This window comes from Scomber scombrus, chromosome 21 (assembly GCF_963691925.1).
Source record: "Scomber scombrus chromosome 21, fScoSco1.1, whole genome shotgun sequence".
NCBI lineage: Eukaryota > Metazoa > Chordata > Actinopteri > Scombriformes > Scombridae > Scomber > Scomber scombrus.
Genome location: NC_084990.1, coordinates 12,033,196 through 12,059,381, shown reverse-complemented (window position 1 = coordinate 12,059,381; position 26,186 = coordinate 12,033,196). Strand labels below are relative to the sequence as shown.

The 26,186-nt window shown below is 40.7% G+C and overlaps 2 protein-coding genes and 1 long non-coding RNA gene across 3 annotated transcripts; 1 reads left to right on the top strand and 2 right to left on the bottom strand.

Annotated features, from left to right (window-relative positions):
- The first annotated feature begins 556 nt into the window (after nucleotides 1-556).
- On the top strand, nucleotides 557-970 carry LOC134003779 (uncharacterized). Its single transcript, XR_009927655.1, has 2 exons — nucleotides 557-693; nucleotides 770-970. It is a non-coding gene; the product is annotated as an uncharacterized LOC134003779 (long non-coding RNA).
- A 2,873-nt stretch (nucleotides 971-3,843) lies between these two features.
- LOC134003923 (cilia- and flagella-associated protein 251) lies at nucleotides 3,844-6,265 on the bottom strand. Its single transcript, XM_062443278.1, has 6 exons — nucleotides 5,567-6,265; nucleotides 5,430-5,515; nucleotides 4,324-4,366; nucleotides 4,132-4,203; nucleotides 3,980-4,034; nucleotides 3,844-3,884 (listed from the first exon to the last, which is right to left on the bottom strand). Exons 1-6 carry the CDS (start codon nucleotides 6,263-6,265, stop codon nucleotides 3,844-3,846), a joined length of 996 nt encoding a protein of 331 aa, XP_062299262.1.
- Nucleotides 6,266-8,222: 1,957 nt separating this feature from the next.
- On the bottom strand, nucleotides 8,223-25,880 carry LOC134003634 (transient receptor potential cation channel subfamily M member 4-like). The gene is made up of 28 exons (XM_062442890.1): nucleotides 25,746-25,880; nucleotides 23,364-23,425; nucleotides 23,073-23,250; nucleotides 22,596-22,776; nucleotides 19,375-19,544; nucleotides 18,979-19,156; nucleotides 18,234-18,298; nucleotides 17,849-18,082; nucleotides 16,416-16,518; nucleotides 16,206-16,327; nucleotides 15,763-16,041; nucleotides 15,561-15,662; nucleotides 15,281-15,409; nucleotides 14,992-15,121; nucleotides 14,561-14,706; nucleotides 14,184-14,296; nucleotides 13,935-14,051; nucleotides 13,674-13,723; nucleotides 13,350-13,588; nucleotides 12,959-13,074; nucleotides 12,313-12,445; nucleotides 12,036-12,210; nucleotides 11,431-11,596; nucleotides 11,142-11,323; nucleotides 10,694-10,826; nucleotides 10,534-10,606; nucleotides 8,956-9,049; nucleotides 8,223-8,763 (listed from the first exon to the last, which is right to left on the bottom strand). The coding sequence occupies exons 1-28, from the start codon at nucleotides 25,806-25,808 to the stop codon at nucleotides 8,732-8,734; spliced, it is 3,765 nt and encodes a 1,254-aa protein (XP_062298874.1). The 5' UTR covers nucleotides 25,809-25,880; the 3' UTR covers nucleotides 8,223-8,731.
- Between the last annotated feature and the right edge of the window lie 306 nt (nucleotides 25,881-26,186).

Sequence of the window (26,186 nt, the reverse complement as noted above, 5' to 3'; positions counted from 1 at the left end):
ATCTCTGTAACCATTTCATTAATTGATTATATCTGAACAGGTACCAAACACAGTTATAAGACAGGAGTCCTCAGTGCTCAGTCCTTATTGTAAATATTCCAAAAGTTTAAAGATGAACTATGAACCTCCAGTTAAAAAGTAGTGTTAGAACCTCAGGCATTAAACCAAACCAAGGGGAAAATGTGATCAGACTCTATTTTGAGCTGCCCAGTTCTCCCCACTCGGCCTCAGTTCTCTATAATATGGTTGTGGATGCCCAGTGTGGGAAATATAATAATTTAAGACTAATTTGGCAAAGAGATCTAAATTGTGATATTGAGGAAGATGTATGGGAAACACAATAGCAAACACAGGGTGGTCCATCAGCGACGTCCGAGGCAAATTCACACATTATAAAATTATTTACAGTTATTATTATACGCCAGTAAGGCTCCATAAAATGGGCTTGATACAGAACAATCTGTGTTGGAAGTGTAATGTGTTGTGGACTGGGGTTTGGGGTGGTGTTATGGTGTTCCTTTTTCTGTCTCTCCTGCAGGGCTGGCGGTGGTTTGGGGGCGGGGTTGACCTACTTGTCACAGGAGCAGGGAACAGAGCAGAGCACACCTGGTTTCAATCTACAATCACCACCACTCCAGAAAAAGCCTGGTTCACCTCCACGCCCCTGCCAGATGATTCAGTTACCAAGCCACGGTAGAGCTATCAACAGCAGCAGTGATCTCTTTGTGTCTGACCTGATATTCACCTGCTTCTCTCTGTTTCCCCCCAGCCTGTGTCCTTGCTACCAGCCTCCAGCCTGCAGCCTCCAGTCTCCAGTCCCCAGCCACCGCTGCCCGCTACGCCACCTGGAGTGGTCCGTTTTTTGTTCCCTTTTGCCCCAGGAGGGAGTCCAGTCCGATTCCCCTCTTCCAACTACTGCTATTGTCCAGCAGCACCCTCCGTTTGCAATAAACCTGTGTTTTGAACAGTTCCCCTGCCTCTCCTGCCTCTTGGGTCCACCTTGCTTAATCCTCAACAGTAATGCACAGGCAGGGACCTTCTTACACTCACTGTAGGAGTGCTCTTTGGTTTTTCCTTTCTGGAAAGAGGTTATAGGAAAACTGGGTGAATGGCTTGGAAAAGTCCTACCAGAATCCCACCAACTCTGCCTACTGGGAGACAGGTCAAGGTCACCACCAGGAATATCAAAAGCAGAATTAGGTCTAGCACTGACAGGCTTCATCAATGCAGCTAGAATCATTTTTCGCCACTGGAAGAGTCAGACTCGACCAGAATTTACTGACTGGGTTAAGCTGATGACGGATAATGCCTCCTATGAATTGATGATAGCAAGGTTGAATGATAACAAAGGGAAATTTTACCAGGTCTGGGGTCATTTTCTGAATCATATAAGAGGGGAATAGGTTCCTATAACATGTGAGGGGAGGACAACTCGTGTATATCTATATTATCATATACTCTTTTTGTGGACACAGTGTTTAGTGTTGGGAGATGTGCTGCGCTGTTTATGGGCTGGGATTTGTGTATGGATGTATATTTATATGTATATGCATATTTTGTTTTTTTCTGTGTATTTTTGTTTAATATGGTTGACTATGAGAGGCATCTCACTAAATGGCCCAGAAAAAGGGGCAAACTATGTTGCTGTGCTATAATACACACAAGGTTGTAGCCTATCATTACTTTGATATCAAAAGGTCAATAGTGCCCTGTCTCTGTCTGTGTTGATTCAACGACACACTCAAGAGATTTTTCCTCCTCCTTTTTTCCAAGAAGTAGACAAGTAAATAAGCACATTGTTTTTCCATAACACTGGGCAGGACATCGCAACAGGACAGACTACCAGTAGGCATCTAGGAACATTCAGAAATAGTTCACTGGAAATTCTGGGGAGAACCTGAGCCGAAAGCTGGACTAATTTATTAATCATAATTGGTTAGACAATTAACCTCATTATTTGCGTGTCATCAAGTTGTGGTGGTCACAAGTCTTTACAGTAGGCTATTGATAGTGTAGTGTAAAATTTTGGTGATAATTACTAACAATGAACAATGTTGTATGTACTAAAAGGGCATTTGATTGTTGATTATTATTTGCTTAAGATGATCAAATTTGAAGGCATTAGGTTAAACAAAGAGGTGTATGTGATTCTGCAACTACTGAGTGAATAAGTACTTTATGATTGAATAAGTATGAGAAACCACAATATATGTGATTATATATACCACACTTTTACATTATTATTATTAGTATTAGTACTATAGGAAAGAATGCAGTAATAAGAGTAATTGGGTAATATTGAACTTAAAGAAATCTGTGATAAACATTGCCCACACAGCTAATACCAGCTGTGGAGGATAGGGGGCAGCACCCAGTAAGTGGAAAAATACAGAACTTGAGGCCCTAATGATGTAATCCGAAATCCCCTATAGCGAAACACCTGCTAGCATAGAAACGGAAGGAGTAGCCATAAAAGGTGGTTGAAGGCGTCTTTAGGATAGGCGCCAAGAACGTGAGTTAATTTTGAGGTGAAAGAGGGTGCGAAGAACGTGCGTACATGTTGGGGGCGGAAGGAGCGGATTGGTTGAAACTCACTCCACCGAGGGAGGGGGTCAGCAATAGACAGTATAAAAGAGTAGGTTCTTTTTGCGTTTCCACTAGGGAAAGTACCTGGTACCTGGTACCTGGTACTTTTTTAGTACATGCTCTGGTGAGGTTCCAAGCGAGCCAAGCCGGTACTAAAATGTGACGTCGACACACTGCTGGCCGCTGATTGGTGAGAAGAGTTGTCGCTGGAAGAGTCATGAGCCGTCCGGCATTTTTAAATACCGGCAGCAGCGTTACAACCATAGTTGGTTGTTACAACCATAGTTGGTAGTAACGCTACAACCAACTATCCATTACAAAAAAGTACCTACTCAACATGGGCGGGGTCGTCATAGCACGGCTGCGCGAAACTGCTGTGACTTCATTTTATACGCGACACAAAACACATAAACAATGGAGGACATTGAGGCAGTGGTGTACTTGCTGCTGTATGAGGCTTTTTGTCACACACAAAGCATCCTACTCACATTTTGGTTTGACATCAGTTGCACGGTTTTAATAATAATGGTAGGCCACTTGTAGTAAATGCACAAAAAAAATATCTAGAAATACTAAAGAGGTTATAAAAAGCTAGTTAGCTAGAATGACTAAAAATAGGCAACACATTGCAAATAGAGCTTTTTTTCTCTTTTCCAGAAAAAGAGAATTTTTATTATCGGATGAGACACTGCATAAGGTGTTTTATTATTAATATGTATAAAATTGTACTATAACTTGTCTCGAGGCAAATGTACATCTGTGTGTTACAGGAGCAACAGAGCAGACTTCATATTGATCTTTATAGTGCAAGATAAACATTTTTGCTTAGCTAAAGATATTTTACAACAATGCTCCAACAAAACAAAGTTTGAGCAATTCACATTATAGCCCAAGCAAAATATATTAAGTAATTTTGCATTGAAAATAGACAGTAGGCAGTTCGTTAAATTAAAGAAAAATAATTGATACTCTACAAAACCTTTTTTAACCATGAGTAAAAACATAAATACATGTTTTGTTTTTGTTTGTCAGCTTCATTAAAAAACTATGATGTTGAATCCTCATGTTGCGGATGATGTCTGAGCAGGCGGACAACTCCAATCTCGACTCAGGTACCAGATGCAGCCGCACAGTGGCGACAGTCTGCAGGGTGTTCAGAGTAAAGAGGCAACAGTCCTGCAAAAAAAGAGGCCATTAGTGAACTTAACACTAAACCTTCTATTGTATCATGTGTCAATGTGAAAATGAAAAATGAAATTACTGAAAGATGGTCCCAGTCAGCTCATCAACCAAACCGCCTGAAAAAAGCAACACATTCAACAGTTACAACATGTCAAAATTCACTGAATATATAGTCAAAGATTGATATTAAGATAGTATTAGTAATATTTACCTGGTGTGCAAATTGTGTCACACAGTATGGGGCAGAGGTAGCAGGATGAGCATTCCTGGAAGACAGAAAAGTGTTTGCATGAGGAGGCTCTACTGGTCCTGCTGTTACTGTATATTACTTACAATATTTAGGGAACAAGAACATGATCTTACTTGGCAGTGCTCACAGTGATCCGATTCATCTTCCTCCTCACAGGGGCAGTTGTCACAATTACTGGAACAGTACTGACAGAGAGAAAGGTTACATAATATGCAGTTGTGTTTTGTAATTCATGTAGTACCAGTGTGACTGAAGCAATGTAAAACTTTTGAACATGATTTTGAAACTGGGGAGTTGATTCTTACCTCGCAGATGGAGCAAACACTACACAATGAGCCAGCATGGTAGGGTTGCACATCAGCAGCAGCCTCCTCTTCACTTATGTCCTCATGTTTTTCTGCTGTGTCGCCGCCTTCAGGTTCATCTGTAGAAAAATCAACAGAATCCTTTAAAAACAAAGCTTCTGTTTAATGTAAAATTTCCCTTGACCCACATGAAATTTTATTGTTTGTGTTTGTAGACACAAAAACATTATGGTCATGGTTTTTCAGGCAATGATGAAAGCCAATATACCTATACACAACTATTGTATGTGATGTGAGTATATGAGCAGATAGCCTTTCAGTGAGAAGGCCAAATGCACAGATGTTAAACCAGAGTGTTAAACCCTAACCCTAACCCTAACCCAGAGTGACAGATGTTTAACCCTAACTCTTACCCACTAACCCTAACCCAGAGTGACAGATGTTTAACCCTAACTCTAACCCACTAGCCCTAACCCTAACCCAGAGTGACAGATGTTTAACCCTAACTCTAACCCACTAGCCCTGACCCTAATCCTAAAAATGAGTAAATTATCACTAAAACAAACAGTAGTAATCACATTGGGAAGACTGGTTATTGCAAATACCACAGAATAAGACAAATAAGCTCTTGTGATTGTAATACAAGCCAATAGGTGTCTTAGTCTCAGCTAAGAAGCATCATTTAAATAAATATTTTGACTCAGTAATTAGGATGTTATTTTAGGTTTTCCTGTTTTCTTTAGTGCCAGCATTTGTGTTTAGAATATTTCTTCTATTTGAGTGTTTTAACAGTGTTTACATGAAGTACACACCTCAGCAGTACTGGTTTTGCAGTCTCAAAATAGTCCTGCTCAACAAAAGGCATGATTGGTTTCAAGTGCCAGCAACCACACTGATAAGCCAGTTTATTTTAGAACTAATATGTGTGACAGCATTCCTACTGTCACTCAAAGAGCAGAAAAATACCTGTTAGTTATATTTGATATGAAATCACTGTGTAAATACAATTGTTACCTTCGTCTTCCTCATCTCCAGCAATATCAGCATCTTCTCCCTCTTCCTCAGCATTGTCATCCCCCTGTTCTTCATCAGCTTCCTCTTCTTCTTTAGCTGCCTCATGATCCTCTTCAGAGGCCTCCTCCTCTTCTTCCTCAGCTGTCTCCTCGTTCTCCTCCGCCTCCTCGTTTTCAGCCTCTGCTTCTTCATCAGCATCCTCTTCCTCGTCTTCCTCTGCCTCACCAGCCTCCTCCTCTTCTTCAGCAGTTTCTTCCTCCTCCTCAGCAGCATCCTCCTCCTCTTCCTTATCAGCAGTCTCTTCCTCGTCCTCGTCTTCCTCTGCTGCGTCTGCCTCATCAGCCTCCTCCTCTTCCTCATCAGCAGCCTCTTCCTCTTCTGCGTCCTCCTTCTCAGAGGCCTCTACTTCTTCTTCTTCTTCTTCTTCTTCTTCCTCCTCCTCAGCTTCCTCCTCCTCATCAGCTTCCTCTACCTCCTCCTCTTCTTCTTCTGCCTCCTCCTCAGCATCCTCTTCCACCTCAGCAGTCTCCTCTGCTTCCTCCTCTTCCTCTGCCTCCTCAGCAGTAGCTTCTTCTTCCTCCTCTTCAGCAGTTTCCTCTTCTTCCTCCTCCTCCTCCTCCTCCTCATCAGATTCCTCTTCCTCCTCATCAGATTCCTCTTCCTCCTCTTCCACCTCCTGTTCATCAGTTTCAGCCTCATCATCTGACTCTTCCTCCGCTTCCCCCTCCGTTACGTGTTCCTCCTCTTCGCCTGCACCATCATCACCCTCAGCATTTTCGACCTCTTCTGCCACAACCTCCTCAACAATTCTTGCGCTTGCCTCTGTGTCGGCCACGTCCTGGGCATTTACCGCACCAGAAAGAGGGGCCTGGGATGGGCACAGTAGCACCAGCAGTAGCCCTACCATCCAGCTTTTCATAGGTGCCATTTTGGAAGACTTAAACAGCTCTGCTAAGTTACAAATCCACACTGGATGAGGGGTTCTGACCTGTTTTGTCCACCTACAACCAAGACAGTCGTTGGGTTTCCAACACTTAAAGCACTTAATCCACAGAAGAGACCTCTGTTTGGCAAGGAACTAAACACAACTCTGGGATATTGTTCAGGTCGTTGCTCCGGGCTGCAGAGAGGTGGGCCGCGCTCACAAGAGTGACAGAGCTGTGTGCCAGCCTTGTGCTGCTGAGAACACAGAGGACACAGAAACACAACTGGGTGTGTGGTGCTTGAGTGACAGAGGCACATGTCTGGGAAGAATGCTCCTGATGCCCTTAACCCAGTGTGTTAGAGAGGTGGGCGTGTGTTGTATGGCAGACACGAGGGGTTTGACTGAAAGAAGGGTGGGGAAAAGCGAGGTCAAAGAACATATGTAAATGAGAGGGAGGGGGAAGTTCAGTTTCTGACATTAAATAATTCAAATTAAAGAAAGATGACGTTTTATTGTCATAGTGCCAATTTTTTTTCAACAACACTTCATGTATTGTATTTTTGCTGTAAACAGGTACATATATACATGCTTATATCTACACTTGTATATTTGAGCTTGTTTTGCTTCAATTATGTAACTGTGACTGCTGTGTTCGCATGTCTGTCCATCCCTGGAAAAGAAACACTCCAACAAAAACTTAAAGTCACATGAAAAAGAAAATGTAATTGATGATTCAACAGCAAAGAAGTCACAAATAAGACACGTAAAGAAAGGCACATGGTATCCACAGACTTTTACTGTTTATTTCCTTGACAAATAAAGTGATTGGAAGTGTAATCAAGTGCACCAATACATCCCTTGTTTCTATCTCTCTTTTTCATTTTTGATGTCATTTATTTAAACATACAAAAGAATTACAAAAATGATGACATATAACCTTTATTGCCCCAAGGCATGTATGGCCTTCAGGACAGTGCATTTGCAGACCCATGTAAGGAAAGGCCTCAGAGGAAGTACATATAATAATACAAAATATTATGGACATCAATTAAGGTAATGTAATGCACCCGTTAACATGCTGCGCTTATGGAACGACCAACACGAGACTAACACGTCTGAAAGACTGTCTTGACTGTGTTACCTTCCCTGTATTGGGTTGCCAGTCTCAAAGCAGAGGAGAACATGTCAGAATGATGTATAGAATGGATGTAAATAGACGGAAATGGAGATGATGGCAGACTGCACATGTGCAGTGTCTTAACATGCAGACATGGGCAGCTGACATTCCTGAAATAGCTTATATTTAAGGTATAGATCCAGGATTTTGAATATGAAGCCAGATGAGGTGGAGAGCAGGAGATGTTTGCAGTCAAACAATTAGTAGTATTGTAGTAGAATCAGGAGAAATTACATTAAAATGACTGAGATACAGAGTGAGGCGCACATGCTGACTTACATGGATGTATGTTTCCACATGCAACCGTCATAGAGGGACATGGCAGCGAGGCAGAAAGTGATGACACTGCCTCTCTCAGTGTGAGCTGCGAGTGCGATTGACAGGTGGCCCAGCTGGCTATTTACAGTAAAGGCTCCTTCAACAGCTCTGCTCCACTATGTGACCTTCAATAGAGCTCTGGCATACTGAAACTCAGCACCATGGTGCACCTTTCACACTCTTCAATGTCCCCTCTACCTCACTCCCATGTTTTTCACACATTTACAGTTCACCATTATTTCATTTCTTTGAATCGAGTTATCACAACCTGCTTCACCCTTTAGCACCTTTTCTTTCCTCTGGGGAATGTTATTCTTGACAGCATGGCTCCATATATCATTTCTTTCTTACCTTCAGGCTTTTTTACGTAGGTTAAAAGAAAGAAAGGGACTGACACCAGAACATACCCATTATATCTTTGTCTAAACTCATGACTCAAGATGTGAATTAACACTCGGAATCTGGTCAATATACATTATATAATTTAATGAACAGAATAAAATAATAGCAACACAAAGACAAGATTTAGCATTTAGTGTTTAACCATTTAGCCACAAAATGTGCACCGAATGTAACCCCTGTAAACAATATTATAGTATCTATATATCATTAAAAACATTTAAAAAATATATAAAACATAGAATTGTCTGTCAGCTCTGACTACAGCAATAAAGACATTATAGCATTGGCCTGTATAATACATAATATATATATATATTGTGCACCATCATAAATACATATATTTGTCTTTGGCATTTGAGTATCAGATTGCACACTTAAACAAAAATCAGCATTTACATTTACTCAATACTGTAACAAGTATTAATGGCTTCCTCTTACTGAGACTATTTGGTAAACGAATCCAGTGTTAACAGTAAGACTGACGGATGGGAGGGGTGGAGGCAGCTACGGTAAAGCACTTCATTCTTGTCTTTTACTGACCCTGAGCAAGTGAAGGCATCAATGAGGCTGTGTCAAGCAGAACTGGATGAAGAAGGGAATGCATCTGTGGAGGAGAACAGGTAGAGTCATGTGAGGGAGGGGACAACGTAGGGTATGAAAGACTGGTGGAGAACACGATCCATCAAATGAACTGGTCAAACAAGCTCAGTGAATACAGAATGTGACATTACAAGTCTTGTTTCAAAAAAAAAAAAAAAAAAATAACTTTTCAGGTTTTGTAACTTTCTGGAAGTACCTCTTAATGTTGGTGGCGGCCGTGGAGGTTTGAATGTGCTGCCTTGTGCCAAAGTATCCACAATCCAGCTGAGAGCATTTGAGCAATACTCCATCTGAGGAGGACGATCAAAAGCCATTTATTAACATAGAGTAAAGCAAGGCAAGTTTATTTGTATAACATGTGTCACACACAGGGTCAATTTAAGGTTACAGCGGCTAAGACACCTGAGGGAAAGATTATTTAGGGAATACCTGGCAGTAAGCCAGGACTACATTTCCTGTTGTTTGTACTTCTTTGCAATCACATTGTGAGATGTTTTTGTCTAAATTAACATAACAAGAAGATGATTTTGAAAATGGAGCTGAAAATGAGAATATCCTGCAGTCTCATTCAATAGTTTGGGAAATATGAGTTTTGGCAGAGTCAGATGAGAAGATTGATACTACTGTCATATCTGACCGTTTAAATATGAAACTATCGTGAGCTTCCAGTTAGCTTAGCTTAGCTAACCTGACTCTGTCCAACAGTTAACCTCCTACCAGCACCTTTAAAGCTCAACAATTAAAGCTTTCCTGTGTAGTTTTGGTCCTCTGGTAACTCTTTAGAGCAGTTTTTTGTGACGAGTTTCCTGTATTGTTTGTGTCGTGCACACACACTAAGATGCACATGTGCGCTCACATGCCTGCGGGTGACGTGATACACAGTCCTTCCAATCATTTCACACTATTCCACTGATATAAAGTGGGCTGTAATGTGCCAACAAAAGCAGAGAAGAAGAAGACTGCCAGCCAGTTAATTCAGGATTTAAAATACTGGAGGAAAATGATTCAACACGTGTGGATCACAAGGATATGTACAATGAGTTCTGGTGAGTAACAGTTAATGTAAATGTAACTTCAGTTTGTTTACAAACCTTAACAGGACACCTTTGGCACAATATATCAAATTTAAAAATCTGTACAAAAATAAAAGTGTAAAAACAACAAATTGCTGTTTCAATGGGAGCTATGTACTGAATGTTTTCTCGGCTCTGAGCTGTTCCCAGACAACCAGGAGAGCCTGTAGGAAGTTACTGGTACCAGCCAAGAAATAGTCCGGCACACAACAGCTGTTTCCCCCATTTTCAATTTTAGTGCTAACCTAAACCATTGAAGCTCCATATTTACCGACAGACATGAGAGCAGAATAAATCATCACATCTAACTCGCTGCAAGAAAGCAAAAAAAAAGTGTATCCCAGAATGTCAAACCTTTCCTGTGACAAATATGTCTTACTGTCTATACATAATCACATATTGTAATATCAATATCAGAACACACAGTTCTAGTTTCTGATATATATATATATATATATATATATATATATATATATATATATATATATATATATACCACTCAACCCTGTTAAAGCCTATATGTGGAGTGGTGACATTTGCTTAACCTTTATGCAGGATAAGTTGGTTGACCATACGTGATATTTTACAGCAATGCCATGTATGTAAGAACAGACACTGAAAAGGCACAGTAGGATAAACAGAATGTAAGCTATAGTTAAATAACTAATAAGAGGGCTAAAAATAGAACTCTTTAGTTTTACCTCAGTCTCCAAAGCCCTGAGCCTGTGGTCAAAGTCTCTGGTTTCAGTCAGATGTTTCACCACACCGTCCACTCTATAAAACAAAGACAGTCACTTCAACTTAATGTACAAAAATATACACATAGTGCTATTGGAGGAAGGAGTGGGAATGCGAGCTCACTTGACAGACATCCGTTTGAGCCTCTCTGAGTCACTACTTTTCTGGATCTTGCTCTGAGTGGTCAGGAAGTCTTCCTTCTGAATAGTTTCCCATGTCATTAGCCGGTTAGCTGCTTTCCCTTTTAACTGCAACACTGATAGATAAGACAAAAATCCAAAATCATTGTAATCATAATTAAACATGAGTGGAAGCCAACAGAAACGTCAACAATGACGCAATTCCTTTAACTGCTGCAATTAGAAAAAACACATGGTCTGGGGGACAAAAAAATGTGGCTACAAATTAAAAATCATATTGATAAAAGGCCAACAGGCTAGCACCTGAGCACATTGTTAAATATGCTTGTTTGGTTTTTACCATCTCGCTCAGCATTCAATTTGCATGAGGCAATAACTTCATTACATAATTAAGAATCACTAAAGACACTTAAAAAGACTAAAATACTGACCAAAGTGGTGAATCTTGACAGAGGGAACCTTGCGGATGGTCCTCTTGATGAAGAGGTTGATGTGAGAGAAGATGATTAAGGGTGGGGCCAGGGAGGGACGGGAGTGGTATTGAACGATTAGGTTGTAACGCTGGAACTTCCAGTAGATGTCGCTGTTCGCCTGCACCTCATTGAAGGTGTAGCTGGATGAACAAGTAAGAAGCAGTGTTGAAAATCCTTCATATAGATCAGCGTGCATTGTTACAGACATGAAGACTAAGAGACAGACAATTATCTCATTGTACTTTACCTGAACATGGCGATGAGCAGATTGATGAGCAGTATGTTGGTGACCAGCAGATAAACGACCAGCAGAATTACCACCAGCCAGTTACTATACAGAGTTCTGCATGGCTCCGCACCTCCCTGAATCAGTGTCTCGTTGGTTGTGCACGGCATGTCCCACGTCTTCCCAACTGGAAGACACACAACATACAGGAAAGAATAAACTATGTCCTGTCTGATGCTATAATTAAGAGTAGTAGTGTATTCTTATTACTGTCATGAATTTAAAGGCAAACTATTCAGGATTTGTCGGTTGGTGTTTGCACATTCAAATTTGGCCCCTGTACCCTGGATCAACGACACCAGAGGAAGAGATATATAAATAAATATAAATAATAATAATAATAAAATATATTAAACAATACAGGCAGAGGGCAGAGTCTTGTTAGATAAACCTCTACTGGGTCATAATTGAGGATGAGACGGATTATTTTTGTGAATCTATCCATTGTTTTATAGGAAAATCCTGCATAGTATGCCTTTACAAATCTGCAATAGATGTACAAATATGTTACAGACTACAGAAAATACACTTTTTTCTCAATATGCATCACACACAAACAGTTATACCATCTATCTCTTCTACAGGGATCTGTCCAAAAATGTGCAAGTATGGCCTGTAGAAAACCCGCCGGAAGATGCGATCAAGTTGGGGGTCATAGGAGTAAAGTAAAGCCTGGTTGGCTACTCCGTATGCCATTAGCCACACACCCAGGAAGAAGAGGAAGAAGAAGACATCCTTCATCTGAACAAAAGAAAGAAATTGTCTTGTCATCATTATAAAACCAACATTCAGCTTCGTAATTTCAGTATAATGTCAATTTATAGAAGCTTGGATATTTCTCACCATCTTGCCAACAATGATGATTTTGGGTCCCAGCTGTTTGTGAATGGCAAAGATGTGAATGAGACGAAGGGTGAACACCATGTAGTCCACACATAGGACATCTCTGCCAAATCCATATGACCATTTGAACATCCTAAAATACAAGCAGAGTTAAGCATTAGCACTATGGTAACAGCACCACCCAGTGGTCAACTTGTAAAATAACTGCACTTAAAAGAGTTGTGGAATTTGGATGTTTACTGGGGATTGGAAATGAGGGTCATGACAGTATGTTATCATCAGTTGGTTTATGGGACACTTACGACATCTTTGTGACAAAATAATTTACTGTCATGTTGTTTTTTCCTGATTTCAGTCCAATCTGATTTCTTGGAAAATACTGAAGAAATGTTATCCTCTTTATGTGCTAATAATTACCGTAAGTAAACAACCAAACACATAATTTGAGAAGCTCATTTAAATTGAACAGTTTCTATATTCACTGTATGACCCTGTGACATAGGTAAAACACAAGGCCTTGTTTTAAGTTGTCACAAAGCAAAGCCACTGATAACATATTAATTAATATAAAAAATTTAAGTCAATTTGTAATATGAAAACCAAGGACCTGACATAAAACAGCCACTATGTAGAGATTATTCTGTACCTGCAGACAAGTCCTATGATGAACAGAATAATGGCAGTGAGGTCACACTTGTTCCAAACATCCTGAATGTACACTCTGATCCTCTGACGCCAAGTCATCGTCCCCAAAAAGAACGTCTGTGAGGAGAGACAATCAACTTCATTGTTCGTCTTAGTGCAGTGACTTATTTAACCAGTTATATGAATAGAAAGCCTTGTAATCCTACACTAAGGATAAATATGCATGCACTGCATATCATATATACAGTGCATGTTGCCAAAGACTGAAAAGCACCTTCAGAGGTCGTCTGTGCATAGCTCACTTTTAAGAATGACAAATCTACTTTTGCAATGGCTAAATATGGTATGAAGTACACGCATCAAATATGGAAGATATTACACTCCTCACTCACCTCCCGGATCTCCTCACACACAATGGTGAATACCCAGAAGTAGAGCACATACTCCGTTATGGCCGGACCAGAGGGCGGTGGAGGCATGAAATCCACCAACAGCACATAGGCAAAAAGCAGGAGGAACAGGAAGTACATAAGGACGTTTCCCAGAAATGCGGTGACGGGTGCGAACCAGAACTGACGCCACCTCGACACTATGAACGGACGTTTGGGTGGTCTGGGTGAGTATGGTATGCCTGTATAAATAAGCGGATGATTAATAGATGATGACAGTCAAAAAAAAGCTGCTGAAAATGATTGTTTCTGCTTAACAGGACTTGCCTTTGATTGTAGCTGTCCTGGGAGTGTTTGGTCCTTGTGTATCTGCTTCACTGGTACGACATTGACACATTTTTAGTGGTTTAACACACAACAACAAGGGGAAACTTTAATTATGCATCATAAAGGAGCACAACCTTGAGACCACTGCATCCTATTCACTTACGTTAACACAATATAAAATATGTTATAAAAGGATGAACTGTCACTTGACAAAATGATGCTCTACAGGATATCATTGAATAGTAAATGCAGGGTTATTACATGTGCTTGATGTCTGAGAAAGAGAAGATGGTGGTGCCGTAGAGGCTGTCGCTGTCTCGGCCCACTCCATCCTCGTTAGGTTTCCCCTCGTTCTCTTGCTGCTGGTCATCTTGTTTTCTGTGAGGTTGAGCGTGTTGCAAAATGTTAAATAAGAGTACAAATGGTTTTTAAATCGGTATCTTCTAAATGCTAATGACAGAAATAATAAGGTAAGAGTTGGAAGAAAATGTGAAATAAAATAAACTTCACCTGAAGGAGATGAGGTTGGTGTAGCAGAGGACAGGACAGAAAAAGGTGAGCAGGAGCTTCCACACCTCTGTGTTTCTCTTCATGTCACCCCACCAGATCTGGGACAACAGAGACTGAGGGAGAAGGAAATCAGACTATTAACTGGAGAATAAAAAGAAACAAGCTGATTTAAGCCAATCATTATAAGTCAACTTTTGACAGCTTATGTATTTTAATACAATTTTTTCCAAGATACAAATAAAAGTAGGCTTTTGCCTGAAATTCTAGATAAGCAACCTTGTGATTCAGCCATTTAAAAAAACGTATTTAGCATAAATACAACTGGTAAAGTGGAAACAAACATCTTCTGTCGCACAGGTATAAAATCAATGACACACCTGTACTCCATCATGGCTGAAGAAAAGTCGTGCATCAGCGCTCATGCCCATCTGGAGACAGGTGGTACCACCCCATACCGGAGATTTCCTGATCAGCAGGGTGAAAGAGCGACTCTCATTGCTCCGATAGCAAGAGCTGAAGACATCTGAAGGGGGGGGCAGTCAAGTGCAGGAAAGGTTACCACGGTTACCATTTAGAACAGGAATGAAAAGACACTAGTATGAAAGTAAAGCTTCACACAAGGGTCATAATGGGTGAAAATAGTGTTATAGTGAGCAAATTCTCTCTTTAGGTGAAGATCTTTTTTTTTCGGTCATATTACACAGTACCAAAACGTTTAATATGAAACCAAATCATCTGACTGTTTTTGTATGTTTGTATCCATCATTGTTTAATTAAACTTTAGCTGATGATGGATTCATAGTCTCACCATGTGCCAGGTTCTCAAACCTCTGGGCCATCTCTTTCATGGAAAGTTTGGTTTCAGTCTCAACCTCCAGTTTAGACAGTTCCCTCAGCATCTTACAGCCACTCAGAGCACTCAGCACCGACTCCCCTGCCTGGGAGAGATAGAAGGGGAAAAAATCAGGGAAAGACCATACTTTTAAGTACATAGCTATGAGCCTGTTAGCACCAAGATGGCATGTATATGCTTTTTTCATACAAATTTGAACACCATCAGAGCATAATTTGCTTTCTCAGAGTCTCAGAGGCCATACCATCTCCCAGAAGAAAGTAGCCATTTCGCTGCGGTTCTGGAGGACGGCCCAGATGAAGAGTGAGGCCCAGGGAAAGAGGCAGCGTTTCTCTCGATACAAGCAGTCTCCACGCAGCAGCTTGCTGGCCCACTGGCATGAATTAAAAGAGATAGGGTCCTTTATTTCGGTCTTCTAAAACCTCACATTTATAGTTTAAAAGCTTTAATAGATGACTACAGGATTAAAAAACAGTCATTAAGAGAAAAGGCAATAAGACATATTTCAGAAACGTTAAGAGTACCCTTAGTGCCCTCCTTTTGGACAAGGTCTGTTGTAAGTCCAAAGCATCATAGTAGAATGGTTGGCAGACGTCACCCATTAACAGTTCGAGGACCCCTGACACCTGAACGACAAACACAAGAAAGAGTGTAAACACAGTTTTATGATTTCATGTAAGCATAATTACACCAGAGGCATGGATGTCTAATGTCAGAAACACCCACCTCAAAAAGGCTGATTTCTCTCACTGGCACACTCTTTATGTTCTCATCTTTGGAGGGAGAATGTGTCTGCACAGAGACTGGAGTTCCAAGTCGCTCCACTAGACGGCGCTGAAGTAACTGGTAGAGAAGAGTCCCGTCAGCCACGGAGCGGTAGAGATTCTCCAGTCGGCTGTAAGTCAAGTATTCCAGGATATTCAGGCCGTTCTCAATGAAAAGGCGCACAAACTGTGGCTTGTCGTTGATCAGGGCATCTGTCATGGAGTCTTCCAAGTCTTCATACTGTTTTGATTAGATTAAAGCGGAACATTTTATGAAGGAATGTTCATTTATTTCATATCAACAAAGCCACATAGAAGTGTTTTATTTTACACAAATAATACATTATACACAGACTGTATCTGCTGTGTAGTGGTGGTATTTTACTGATGTATTTTTGCTCTCACCCTCCACTGGATGTCTCCATTAAAAAGTTCACTCTTGGCAATGTCAACTCTGTTCCAGGTGACCGCTAGCTTCAGCTCTTCGTTGTAAGGACTGGCATCAACTGATGCACGCTGCTTACTAGCTGAAAAGCACAGAATCACACTGAAATAAGGACTTGTTGCTGTCTAAAAGGGGAATCATGGGAAATCTTCATAATATGGATTAGTTACCTCCCACCAAAGCTTTGAGCAGGACTGTATCGAAGTCATTCGGACCTTCCTGCTCTCCATGGTAGATTGTAATGAAGTCTCTGTTCTGGTAAATGCTTAGAGCCTGGAGATCCACAACAAGGAGACAAAGAAAAAACGAGCACAACACTTGGTGAGACAGAGACAAAGATTAAAAAACAAACAAATAGTGATGAGAAAAGATTTTGTGACAAAAGATAACCCAGACACATGATATTGTTAAGTGTGAGGCATCCCCATGCTGAGTAAGAGGCTGTCTGACATTTAAAGACCTTATCAGCTCCTTGGAAGTTAAGTACCAACATGTAATAATTGACTAACAAGTAGAAAAGAACAAGAATGTGAATCAAATCAGTCCCTTATTCAACAATGACTTGGATTTCAGGCACTGATTACTGATTCAATAAACATTAGGACAATGATGAGTCAATCCAAGGTAGCATGTGATATCTTCCTAAAGTTGATAAGCACCACATTGTAGCTGTGTTACATTTGCTTCTGAGTGGACCCTTTCAACAGAGGTGTCATAGCATGGAAAACACAGCTGGAGCTAATACACTTGATAAAAGGCAGGCTTAATTAAGTTGAGCTGATGAGAAAAGATTATCAATAGTCACTGTTCTTGCTGATGACTTCAGAGGTCCTTGGAAGAGCTGGATGAATGGCATCAGAGCCATTTATAAATTGATTGTTATTGGCTTATACACTGTGAAGCCACTCATTGATGGAAAAATAGCCCCTCATGACTTGTTGAAAAGTGAGAGTGACATCCAAACTACAGATTGTGAGTGAGTCCTTTCTGGAGTGGCAAGAACAAAGAAAATGAAAAGCTGCCTCAACTTTCAGGTATCAGGGATAAAAGGCTTGTTTAGTTCATCCCAAATGTTGACAGTGAGACAGCAGAAAATAATAAACCCTCTGGGCAGTTCACTGCCTATGGAGAAACAGCCTAAACTCAATCATCTTTCTTACATCCAACAATTGTGAAATGTTGGATGAAATAAACAACACACTGATCATTTTTATGTTTCTTAAAGTATCATCAGAAGAGGGTCTAAAAATGTTTATAAATACCCTGAGGGTTGCACTAAAGAAAAAGGCCATGAGGGGATTCAAATCAAAACATTTCATCCTCTTGGGAGTATGGATATGCTCAGTAAATTTCCTGGCAGTCTGCCAATTATATGATGAAATATCCTGTGTGCACAATGGGAGTTTGACCTGACTGCATTAAAAGAAAGGTCAAGGTTCCATAAAAAACATTAGGAAACTTCTGAGGTGAAGAATATTAATGTCAAATTTCATAGTACAGAAAGCTGTCTCATGGTATAGAAAGCTCTCAGGGAATTCCTCTTCCTGTTCTGCACGTTGTAAAACAAGGGATGATGATGCATTTCTTTGTCCACAGCACTAACCCGTTCAACAAGTTTATCTGTCTCCGCTTCAGCAGGAAAGTACTTCTTAACCCGTTCTGCCACTCTGTCTTTCAGATCGACACTGGGACCCGCCTCACTGTCACCCTCGCCGGAGGACTGGACTGCTGGGGCCGATGACAGGTTATCCAAGATGTCACTTAAGAAGTCAGCCACGCCTCCTGAGCCAGCCAACACCAACCAGGGCATGGCGGTTTTCAGAGAAAGATCCACTCTCTGATGAAAAAGGAAAGGAGAGAGACCAAGTGAGAGACAGATCTATTTACCAAATACCCTCTGTGCTCTCTATGAGACATAATAAAGAGGCAGAAGTAATGTCAGTCTCTTTGTGGCCAACTATAGACATTAAAAGGTGGGTTTTTTTTACCTCCAGCATGCTTGCTTCTCCTGAAACCAGCATACAGATGACAGGGATGTCAATGCTGCCACTGCCTGGAAAACATAAATGACATTTTTACAATTTCATCCATGGGGAAAGTTATGGATTAGGAAAAATTATACTGACTTTGCAGTGTTTGCAGATATACAGACAGTAAAACTATATATCATTTATTGTAAAATAAGGGCTGAAACACAGCTGCATCTGAAAAGGTATCCCGTTGAATTTTTTGACAGATCTCTGCTTGATATAACATGTTGAAGAGCTAAGCCTCAACTTGACGCAGTGGCATGCATTGGCTTTCATCCAGAGGATACCAAAGGATCGCCTTATCTATCATCACCTGCACTAATACAGAATCACCACAAGAGGGCAGATGGCTTGAAATCAAGGCTGGAAGCCAAAGACCATGTTCATGGTTCTAAGTACAATGAACTGTTTTGAAATGTCTGGTTGCTATTCATTTTGTTCACATAAATAAAACAACAGTAAGACTGGGACTAATAGCAAAGTATAAAAAGAGATCAAAGCAGCATAAGAAATGGAAGATCTGTTGTCATTTTGCATTCAGGTTTCATTCAGGCTGAATGCTCTTCATATCCAGTTCTACTTGAAATTCCAACAAAAGCATCAACAAAGAAAAAAGAGGCAAGACAGTTTAAGCCTAACCTCCTTTAGAGAAGTGGTGGCCAATATTAATGAGTAAATTATATTTCATTATCCCATCTCTCACCCCAGATGCCTGTACGCTGGTGGGAGATGTAGTCCTCCAGTTTGGCCCTGAAGCCTGTCTCGCCACCTCTGCGTCCCACACTCGCATCATCCACCAGCAGGAAGGCCTGGTAGTTGTTGTCCAGGCAGCAGGAGTCCCGGGACGTGTTCTGGACAAAATACTTAGCGGGGAAACTGCCCTGCAAAGTGAAGAATCGAAGGATGGGATTATAGCAGGTGCTCTTCAACTAAAAGTCAAAATAAAAACCCTTTTGTTCCTATTTGAATCACTAAAAAAGCACTAAAAAACTACATTCTAAAAAGGCAGATACAAATCAATAAAATGTTGCACATAAAAGTAAAAAATATCCTTTTTTAATTGGTAAAGAAATGTATTAATGTTAAGTTCCTATACAACCTGAGGGTTGACCAATTGCTGTCTGTTGTGCACGAGGCCCCAGGGAGCGATGCCCAGCGCCACCACTTTGTTGAGGGAGACCGAGGACGCCGCAGTAGCATGATCCCTCACTGCCTCGCCGACACACCTCCCTACACCTTCACGCAGGCCTGTTGTCAGGATCCACGCTCCTGGGTAGAACAGTGAAAGAGTGAATGTGAGAGGAAAAGAAACACTTGTTGTACGGTTTTACTTGACATGACCCTTCAAATAGACTAAAACAGTGAAATGAGATTAGAATGAAAATAATCTGAACTTGAAGTCAGACAAGTAACAACAGTACGACAGAAAGCAACAAAATTCTCCTTATTAAAAAGTCCTTTTTTAGTTCGCTTGATCAATTAATAAGCTCCTTCCTCTGGGGCAATAAAAACCCTCGCATTAGAAGATCAGTCCTGCAGCTCCCAAAGGCTCTAGGTGGCTTAGCGTTGCCCAATTTCTTACACTATTACTGGTCCTGTAATGTTAATAAACTTTTATACTGGATTAACAACACAGCAGATGAAGAGCGCCCTGCTTGGGTAGATATGGAACTAGCATCCTCTAAACTTTCCCTTCATTCCCTGGCTTGCTCCCAACTCCCCTTGCCTGCCTCCAATTTTACCTCAAACCCAGTAGTAAGTAACTCCTTTAGAATCTGGATTCAATTTAGGAAAAGCCTAGGCCTCCATAGAGCCTCAGACCTCTCCCCCATTGTAAACAATCACCTATTTCTGCCCTCCTGCACCGACTTGGCTTTTAGGACTTGGTTTGACAAAGGGATAACTAAATTTAGGGACCTTTACAACCGAGGGACCTTTATGTCCTTTTCTGAGCTCTCAACAAAATTTGACCTGCCTAAATCCCACCTTTTTCGTTTTTTCCAGGCAAGGCATTTTATTCGGAACCAGAACCCCAAATTTCCTAGTCGTCCCCCTGAAACTTTGGTTGACTCATTACTGGCTCTTGATCCTAAACAAAAGCGACTAATTTCTAATATTTACGGTCTCATTAATTCTGCTATTGACACCCCGGCTTCCGGTCCCAAAGAGTCATGGGAGCAAGAGCTTGGGACCACTTTGCCCGATGATTATTGGCAACAAGTTTTACGGTTGGTTCACTCCTCTTCAATCTGTGCAAGACACGGCCTCCTACAGTGTAAAGTTGTGCACAGAGCTCATTACACCAATTTGAGGCTATCTCGGATTTATCCCAATGTAACTGATTCATGCAATAGGTGCAAACAATCTCCAGCTGACCATTCCCATATGTTTTGGTTCTGTCCCAAGCTTGCCACTTTTTGGTCTGAAATCTTTAATACTCTTAGCACAGCTTATAACACTACTATATCTCCTGATCCTCTCCTGGGCCTATTTGGTTCCCCCCTGCAGCCTCTTGCCTCTAAAGTTTTCCGTACTGTTCTTCCCTTTGCCACCCTGTTGGCTAGGCGACTCATACTTCTTAATTGGAAACACCCTCAACCTCCATCTCATAGTAGGTGGGTGAAAGAAGTGCTACTGTCCATTAAACTTGAAAAGCTTAGATTTTCCCTCAATGGTTCCATAGGTCATTTTGAAAAGACTTGGAAACCTCTCTTAAATCATATTGAATCTTTGACATCTCTGCCTGATTGTGACGACTGAGCCCCCCCTATTTATTTATTTTAATTTCATTTATTTTATTCTATTTTTGTTGGGGTTTTTGTTTTGTTTTTTGTTTTGTCTTTTCTTCTTGTTTTTAACATTTTAATTTCATTTACTTGCCTGCCTTATCATTTTCCTTATTCATGTATTTGTTGTATGTACTCTGTACTGTTTACATATTATTGGACTCATAGAACTGTTCACCTTTGAGTGGGTCGGGATTGTGGGAGGGGTAAAAAATGGGGAAAAATGTTGGAATGGAAGTCCTCTATGTCACGTTGTACTGATGTGTTGCTACCTGTGGAATTGCTTCCAATAAAGAAAGTTATCAAAAAAAAAAGAAAGCAACAAAATTGAAACCAAAGGAAAAGAAGGATGAAAAAACAGACGGATACACTTTATTGATTCCCAAGAGGGAAATTAAAGTGTTGCAGAAGTGCAGACGGTAAGTCATAGAGGCAGACAGATGCATACTGATTTATAAAAGAAGTAGTAGTTTTAAGAAAAAAGTATATTCAACACCATAGTAATCCACATACATTCACATTTGCATGTGCAACAACTTTTAGCACTTTAGCAGGACAAATACAAACTGTGTGTACAGTACAGCACAGTTTGCACTTCGTATGGTATGTGTTAATGTGTATGCCTGATCGTTTCTGCGTGCGTCTGTTTATTCTTAGCTTTGATTTGGGGATGACTTGTCAAGATGACCTTAGATGACAGGAGATCAGTAATGCCTTGTGCCACCTGCACTTGGCACAGTAGTTAGGAGGAAATGTCCATTGTAGTACCAAATTAGTATCGGACCCCAGGGAGTCATACAATGTAATGGCCCTATGTTTTGTAACAGCTGGAATTTTCCTGCTCAGACCAACATGAGTAAATTATAGGTCTTCCAAGAAGTTGTTGATTCATTACATTACATTGTTAGTCAGTTGTTTGGAGATGTTGATGGCTTTGAGCGGGATTTCAGTTCATGAGGACCTCCTTTGAAAACTCCCACATAGGCAAAAAGATGCCAAACTAACCAGTATGTTAGTCTTTAGACTTTGATACACAATTACCAGATTTGAAGAGCTCTTTATATATGAAACAAATATTGCTAATTTTGTTGTCTTGATGTCAAATGAAAACATACAAGAGGTAAACAAAAAAATCAACTTCAGTAAAAGAACTTAATAATTAACTGAATTTGCTTATTTTTAGTTACACATACTGCTCCAAAAGTAGGGTCATGTTAAGCTTAGTTACTAGTAAATTTTCAGCAGTAAAATAAGTCAAAGAGGAAAAGCATCCGTAACCAAATTACATGTCAATAAAAACAACCATTGTTTATGTATAAGGAAAACCTGAAGAGATATGCTAATCATATTCAAATAGTAGCAACACAGAAAGACAGCAATCGTATTGAAACAAAAATCACAGACAACAGTGTACATGGTTAGACAGTGCACTTCATTGGTATGTAACCTACAGTATGGTCCACCTTTGTAACAGTGTTAGCAGTGGTGATTTAGTTACTTCACAGTTATAACTTCATTTTAATGATGTGTTTACCTGTGCTTTGTGAGGCTTTTACCAGACCCTGCCTGAGGACCTCCCGCACCCAGGTCTTCACCTTTGTCCTGCCTTCTCCACCAACAACAGAAACCACCAGGTTGGGCGCAGGCAGACCCCAGTGGGCTGTCATCAGGGTGTAGACCATAGACGGGGGTGTGTCCCATGACAGACGCAGGAACTGAGGTCCCCATGAGAGACAACATAGACTGATTGATTAAAAGGAACAAGGTCTGAAGGTCTAAACGAACCTGTTTGTTTACTTAGGGGCAGCAGTAGATTGAAGGTTAGAAAGATAAAAGTACTGACTACTGCAGCTCTTAGTTGGATTACTATTTGCCTCACCTATGGAGGTATTGCCCTTAAATACTGCCTACACGACAGATTTGAACTTAGACTACATAGGTATGCTGCAGGAATCAGGCATTTGATGAGACATTCAGTGAGTATTTATCAGGCTGACTGTAAAGCACCCACATAGCTATGCCTTTTGCTGGCTCCTGCGAACTGCAACTCTCCAAAGGCGTCAGTCGGGTATTCAGAGGAGTGCTGAGCGCTGTCCCAGTGGTTGACGATTGCTGTGCTGAAATAGTCACCGAGAGCCACAGAGGCATGGGTATCTCTTACACCCCCACACTGGCACAGCGCACCATTACTGAGAGAAGGGAGGAGAACACGTCAATGTGAGACCACCTTTTGATGCATCGCCACAGTCATTAGAGAGCCATTACTATCACAGAGGAATGTGCTCCACAGAGTCCACAGTACCTGAAAGAATCTTCTACAAAGGTGGTGCAGATTCTTTTCTTGATGATTTTGGGGATCCAACTCTGAAAATAAAATAAAATGAATTAAAATACAGGCTGTTTCAATTTTACAGGAGTTCAATTCTGAATGTTCGCACCAAGGAAACTCTGTTCAAAGGAGAAATGTTGACTTTAATTCCTAAAAATACCCGGTGATACCGTGGTGAGATATGCTGTGCATTAACACCTGACTGTGACTTCTGGCATGGTGCTGTAGTTTCAGCGGCAGTTTGTAAGTGTGTGTTCAGGTGGGCTGATGGACAAGTTTATAACTGTACATAGTAAGTAAGTGCATACAGTGCATTCTGTGCTACGAGTACAAAACTACAGTACAACTGCAAAACTACTTGTCTTTTTTCCTTTTAAAGAAATCAGTTTCTCTTCCGCTACAGGTCTTCCTCATGGGACATTGTGAAAGCAGGAACTACAAATTACTAACATGATGACTCTGTTTCATTTAGCTTTGCCAGTAGGCCGCACTACCAGTGAGCCGGCAGGCCCAATACATAGAGTGTATATTAATATGGACAACGCATCTCCACTTTCTACTGCTGTGTATAAGTGAAGCCAAAATATATTGTTTCTGGGAGCTGCCATCTTACATGGGTTCGTCATTTGAAGCCAGAGTCTGTGCAGTAGAGTCGGGCGGCAGTCGTCCTGCCACCTGATGGAGGTTTGAGAGTGACTGTCACAGCTGTCAATCATGACATCACACCCCCTTTTTATATCGTCAAATAACTTGTTCTTTGATTTTTTGTTTGGCTCATACATAGTGTAAATAGCCACCAGAGGGTAATTAAGATGCTTTGGCTTTTTTTGTGCAACCAGTGGAGTCACCCACTGCTGACCATCAGAAAGAACGCAGGTTTAAGGTAATGCCACATTGACTTGAATCTTGTCGCTTGGGTTTCACCAGCTATGTGTAAGTTATGGTGTAATGTCAACAGAGGCTTAGAAACTACTAGTTGTGTCATGGTTACCGTGATCATTAGCTTTCTGGCCGGCATGAACCACTTGGCAACACATTGCAGTAAGCTAGATCTGTATTGAAATCGATTAAAGCCCGACCGGTATATCGGTTTGCCAATATTATCGGCCGATATTAACCTATCACAGATATATCGGTATCAGTGACTATGTTGTCCAATATGTGCCAATATATTTCATTTTATAATAAGTAATGTAACTATTTAAATTACTTAATCAAATTAATGTAACTTATTACATTTGATTACTTCATGGATAGGCCTACTGACATGATTTATAAGGGAGATCATTTCTTATAAAGTAAGATTTATATATCTCATTTCAAAATATAGATTTTTGAATATAAAATAAAGATTTATTTTTTTTAAGTCAAAAGTCTGGCATGGGCTTAATTAGTACTGTGACACAATTTAAGCCAACGTCATGATTTAATTACAAAATGTATATAAAATAGATTTCAAAGAATTAAAAACAGCAATATACAGAATGAGGAAACTCTCCTCCTGAGCAACATCTTAAAGGTCTGACTATGCAACCCCCTTTATATCATCAACATTTTCATAAATTACTGTAATTTAAATACTTTTTTTTGTCAGTAGGCCTAACTGTAAAGGATTACAGTAAATGATTACAGTTACATTTATTTAGTTAGTAAAATTACGTAACACTGTTAAATGTAACTAATTACTGTTTCATTGTATTAACGGTGTCTGTTAACTTATAATACGTATAATATCAAAAAGTGAGGCTATTGAAATGCTGAGCACGGAGCAGCACAAACAACAGCTTATAATAATGGGCGTGCTCCCTTTTTTTCTTTTTTCAGTTAATTAACGCTGAGTGACTGAGAGAATATGGCTCCTGTCCGCTTTTTTCCTGTCATTACTACTTGAGCATGAAAAACCTTTAAAGTTCACTGAGCACGTAAATCAGTCCAATGTGTCTTTCCCGTAACAAAGCTAACTTCCGCCGGGTTACAGCAACTGTGCACACGGTACGTTACCGTACACTGAGCAGAAACTAGCTTCCCTGAGCCACAGATGGCACAAAAATGCGAGTCTATTTACACTGTTACAGCAACACGGTGGCTTTGTTATTTCTGGAACAAACCGTGAACCGTGAGTATTATTCACTACTAGCTGTTACACGACTATTGGATACGTGCGGTCCAAAGCAGTCAGACGTCGGTCCATCGTGACTCAGAACCTCAGGGAATAACCGGGGCAGCCGCGACTTCTCATTACGACGTCCAGACGTAGATTCCCACTCTTTATTCATCAATTTCGCAACTTTCAAAGCCAAATCAACGCCATAAAAAATGACACAATCACAACGATGTTATGGGAAGTCTACCCACCTGGTCCTTCTCGGATTTACAGTTTGTATCTCCGTCGCCTCCTCCTTCTCCTGTGTCTCTCATGTTTGCTTTTTTTTTTTTCTTTCTTTCTTTTCTGTCCGACTCAGTGAGTGAGAGATACCAGGGAGGGGGAAAAAACACTTCAGCTTTTCATTTTGGCCATCTTCCAGTGCGTAAACCAAATTACTGGGTTGCTACAGCTGAATATGCTCAGCACTTCGGTATTGGCATTCCCACCGGTCTGTGAGCAGACAGAAAGGGAACTAGGTGCTGGGCATACAAAACACACAGGTGAGGGTGTGGTTTTATCATAAGCAAACTTTGAGGAAAATAGGAGGAGTCACTCAAAAAACCACAAAGATGCATTGGGTGTGAGCTGGGCCTGTGTACTGATTATAACCTTGATAAAACGTGGGTTCATTTCACTGCTTAACTTCTCAA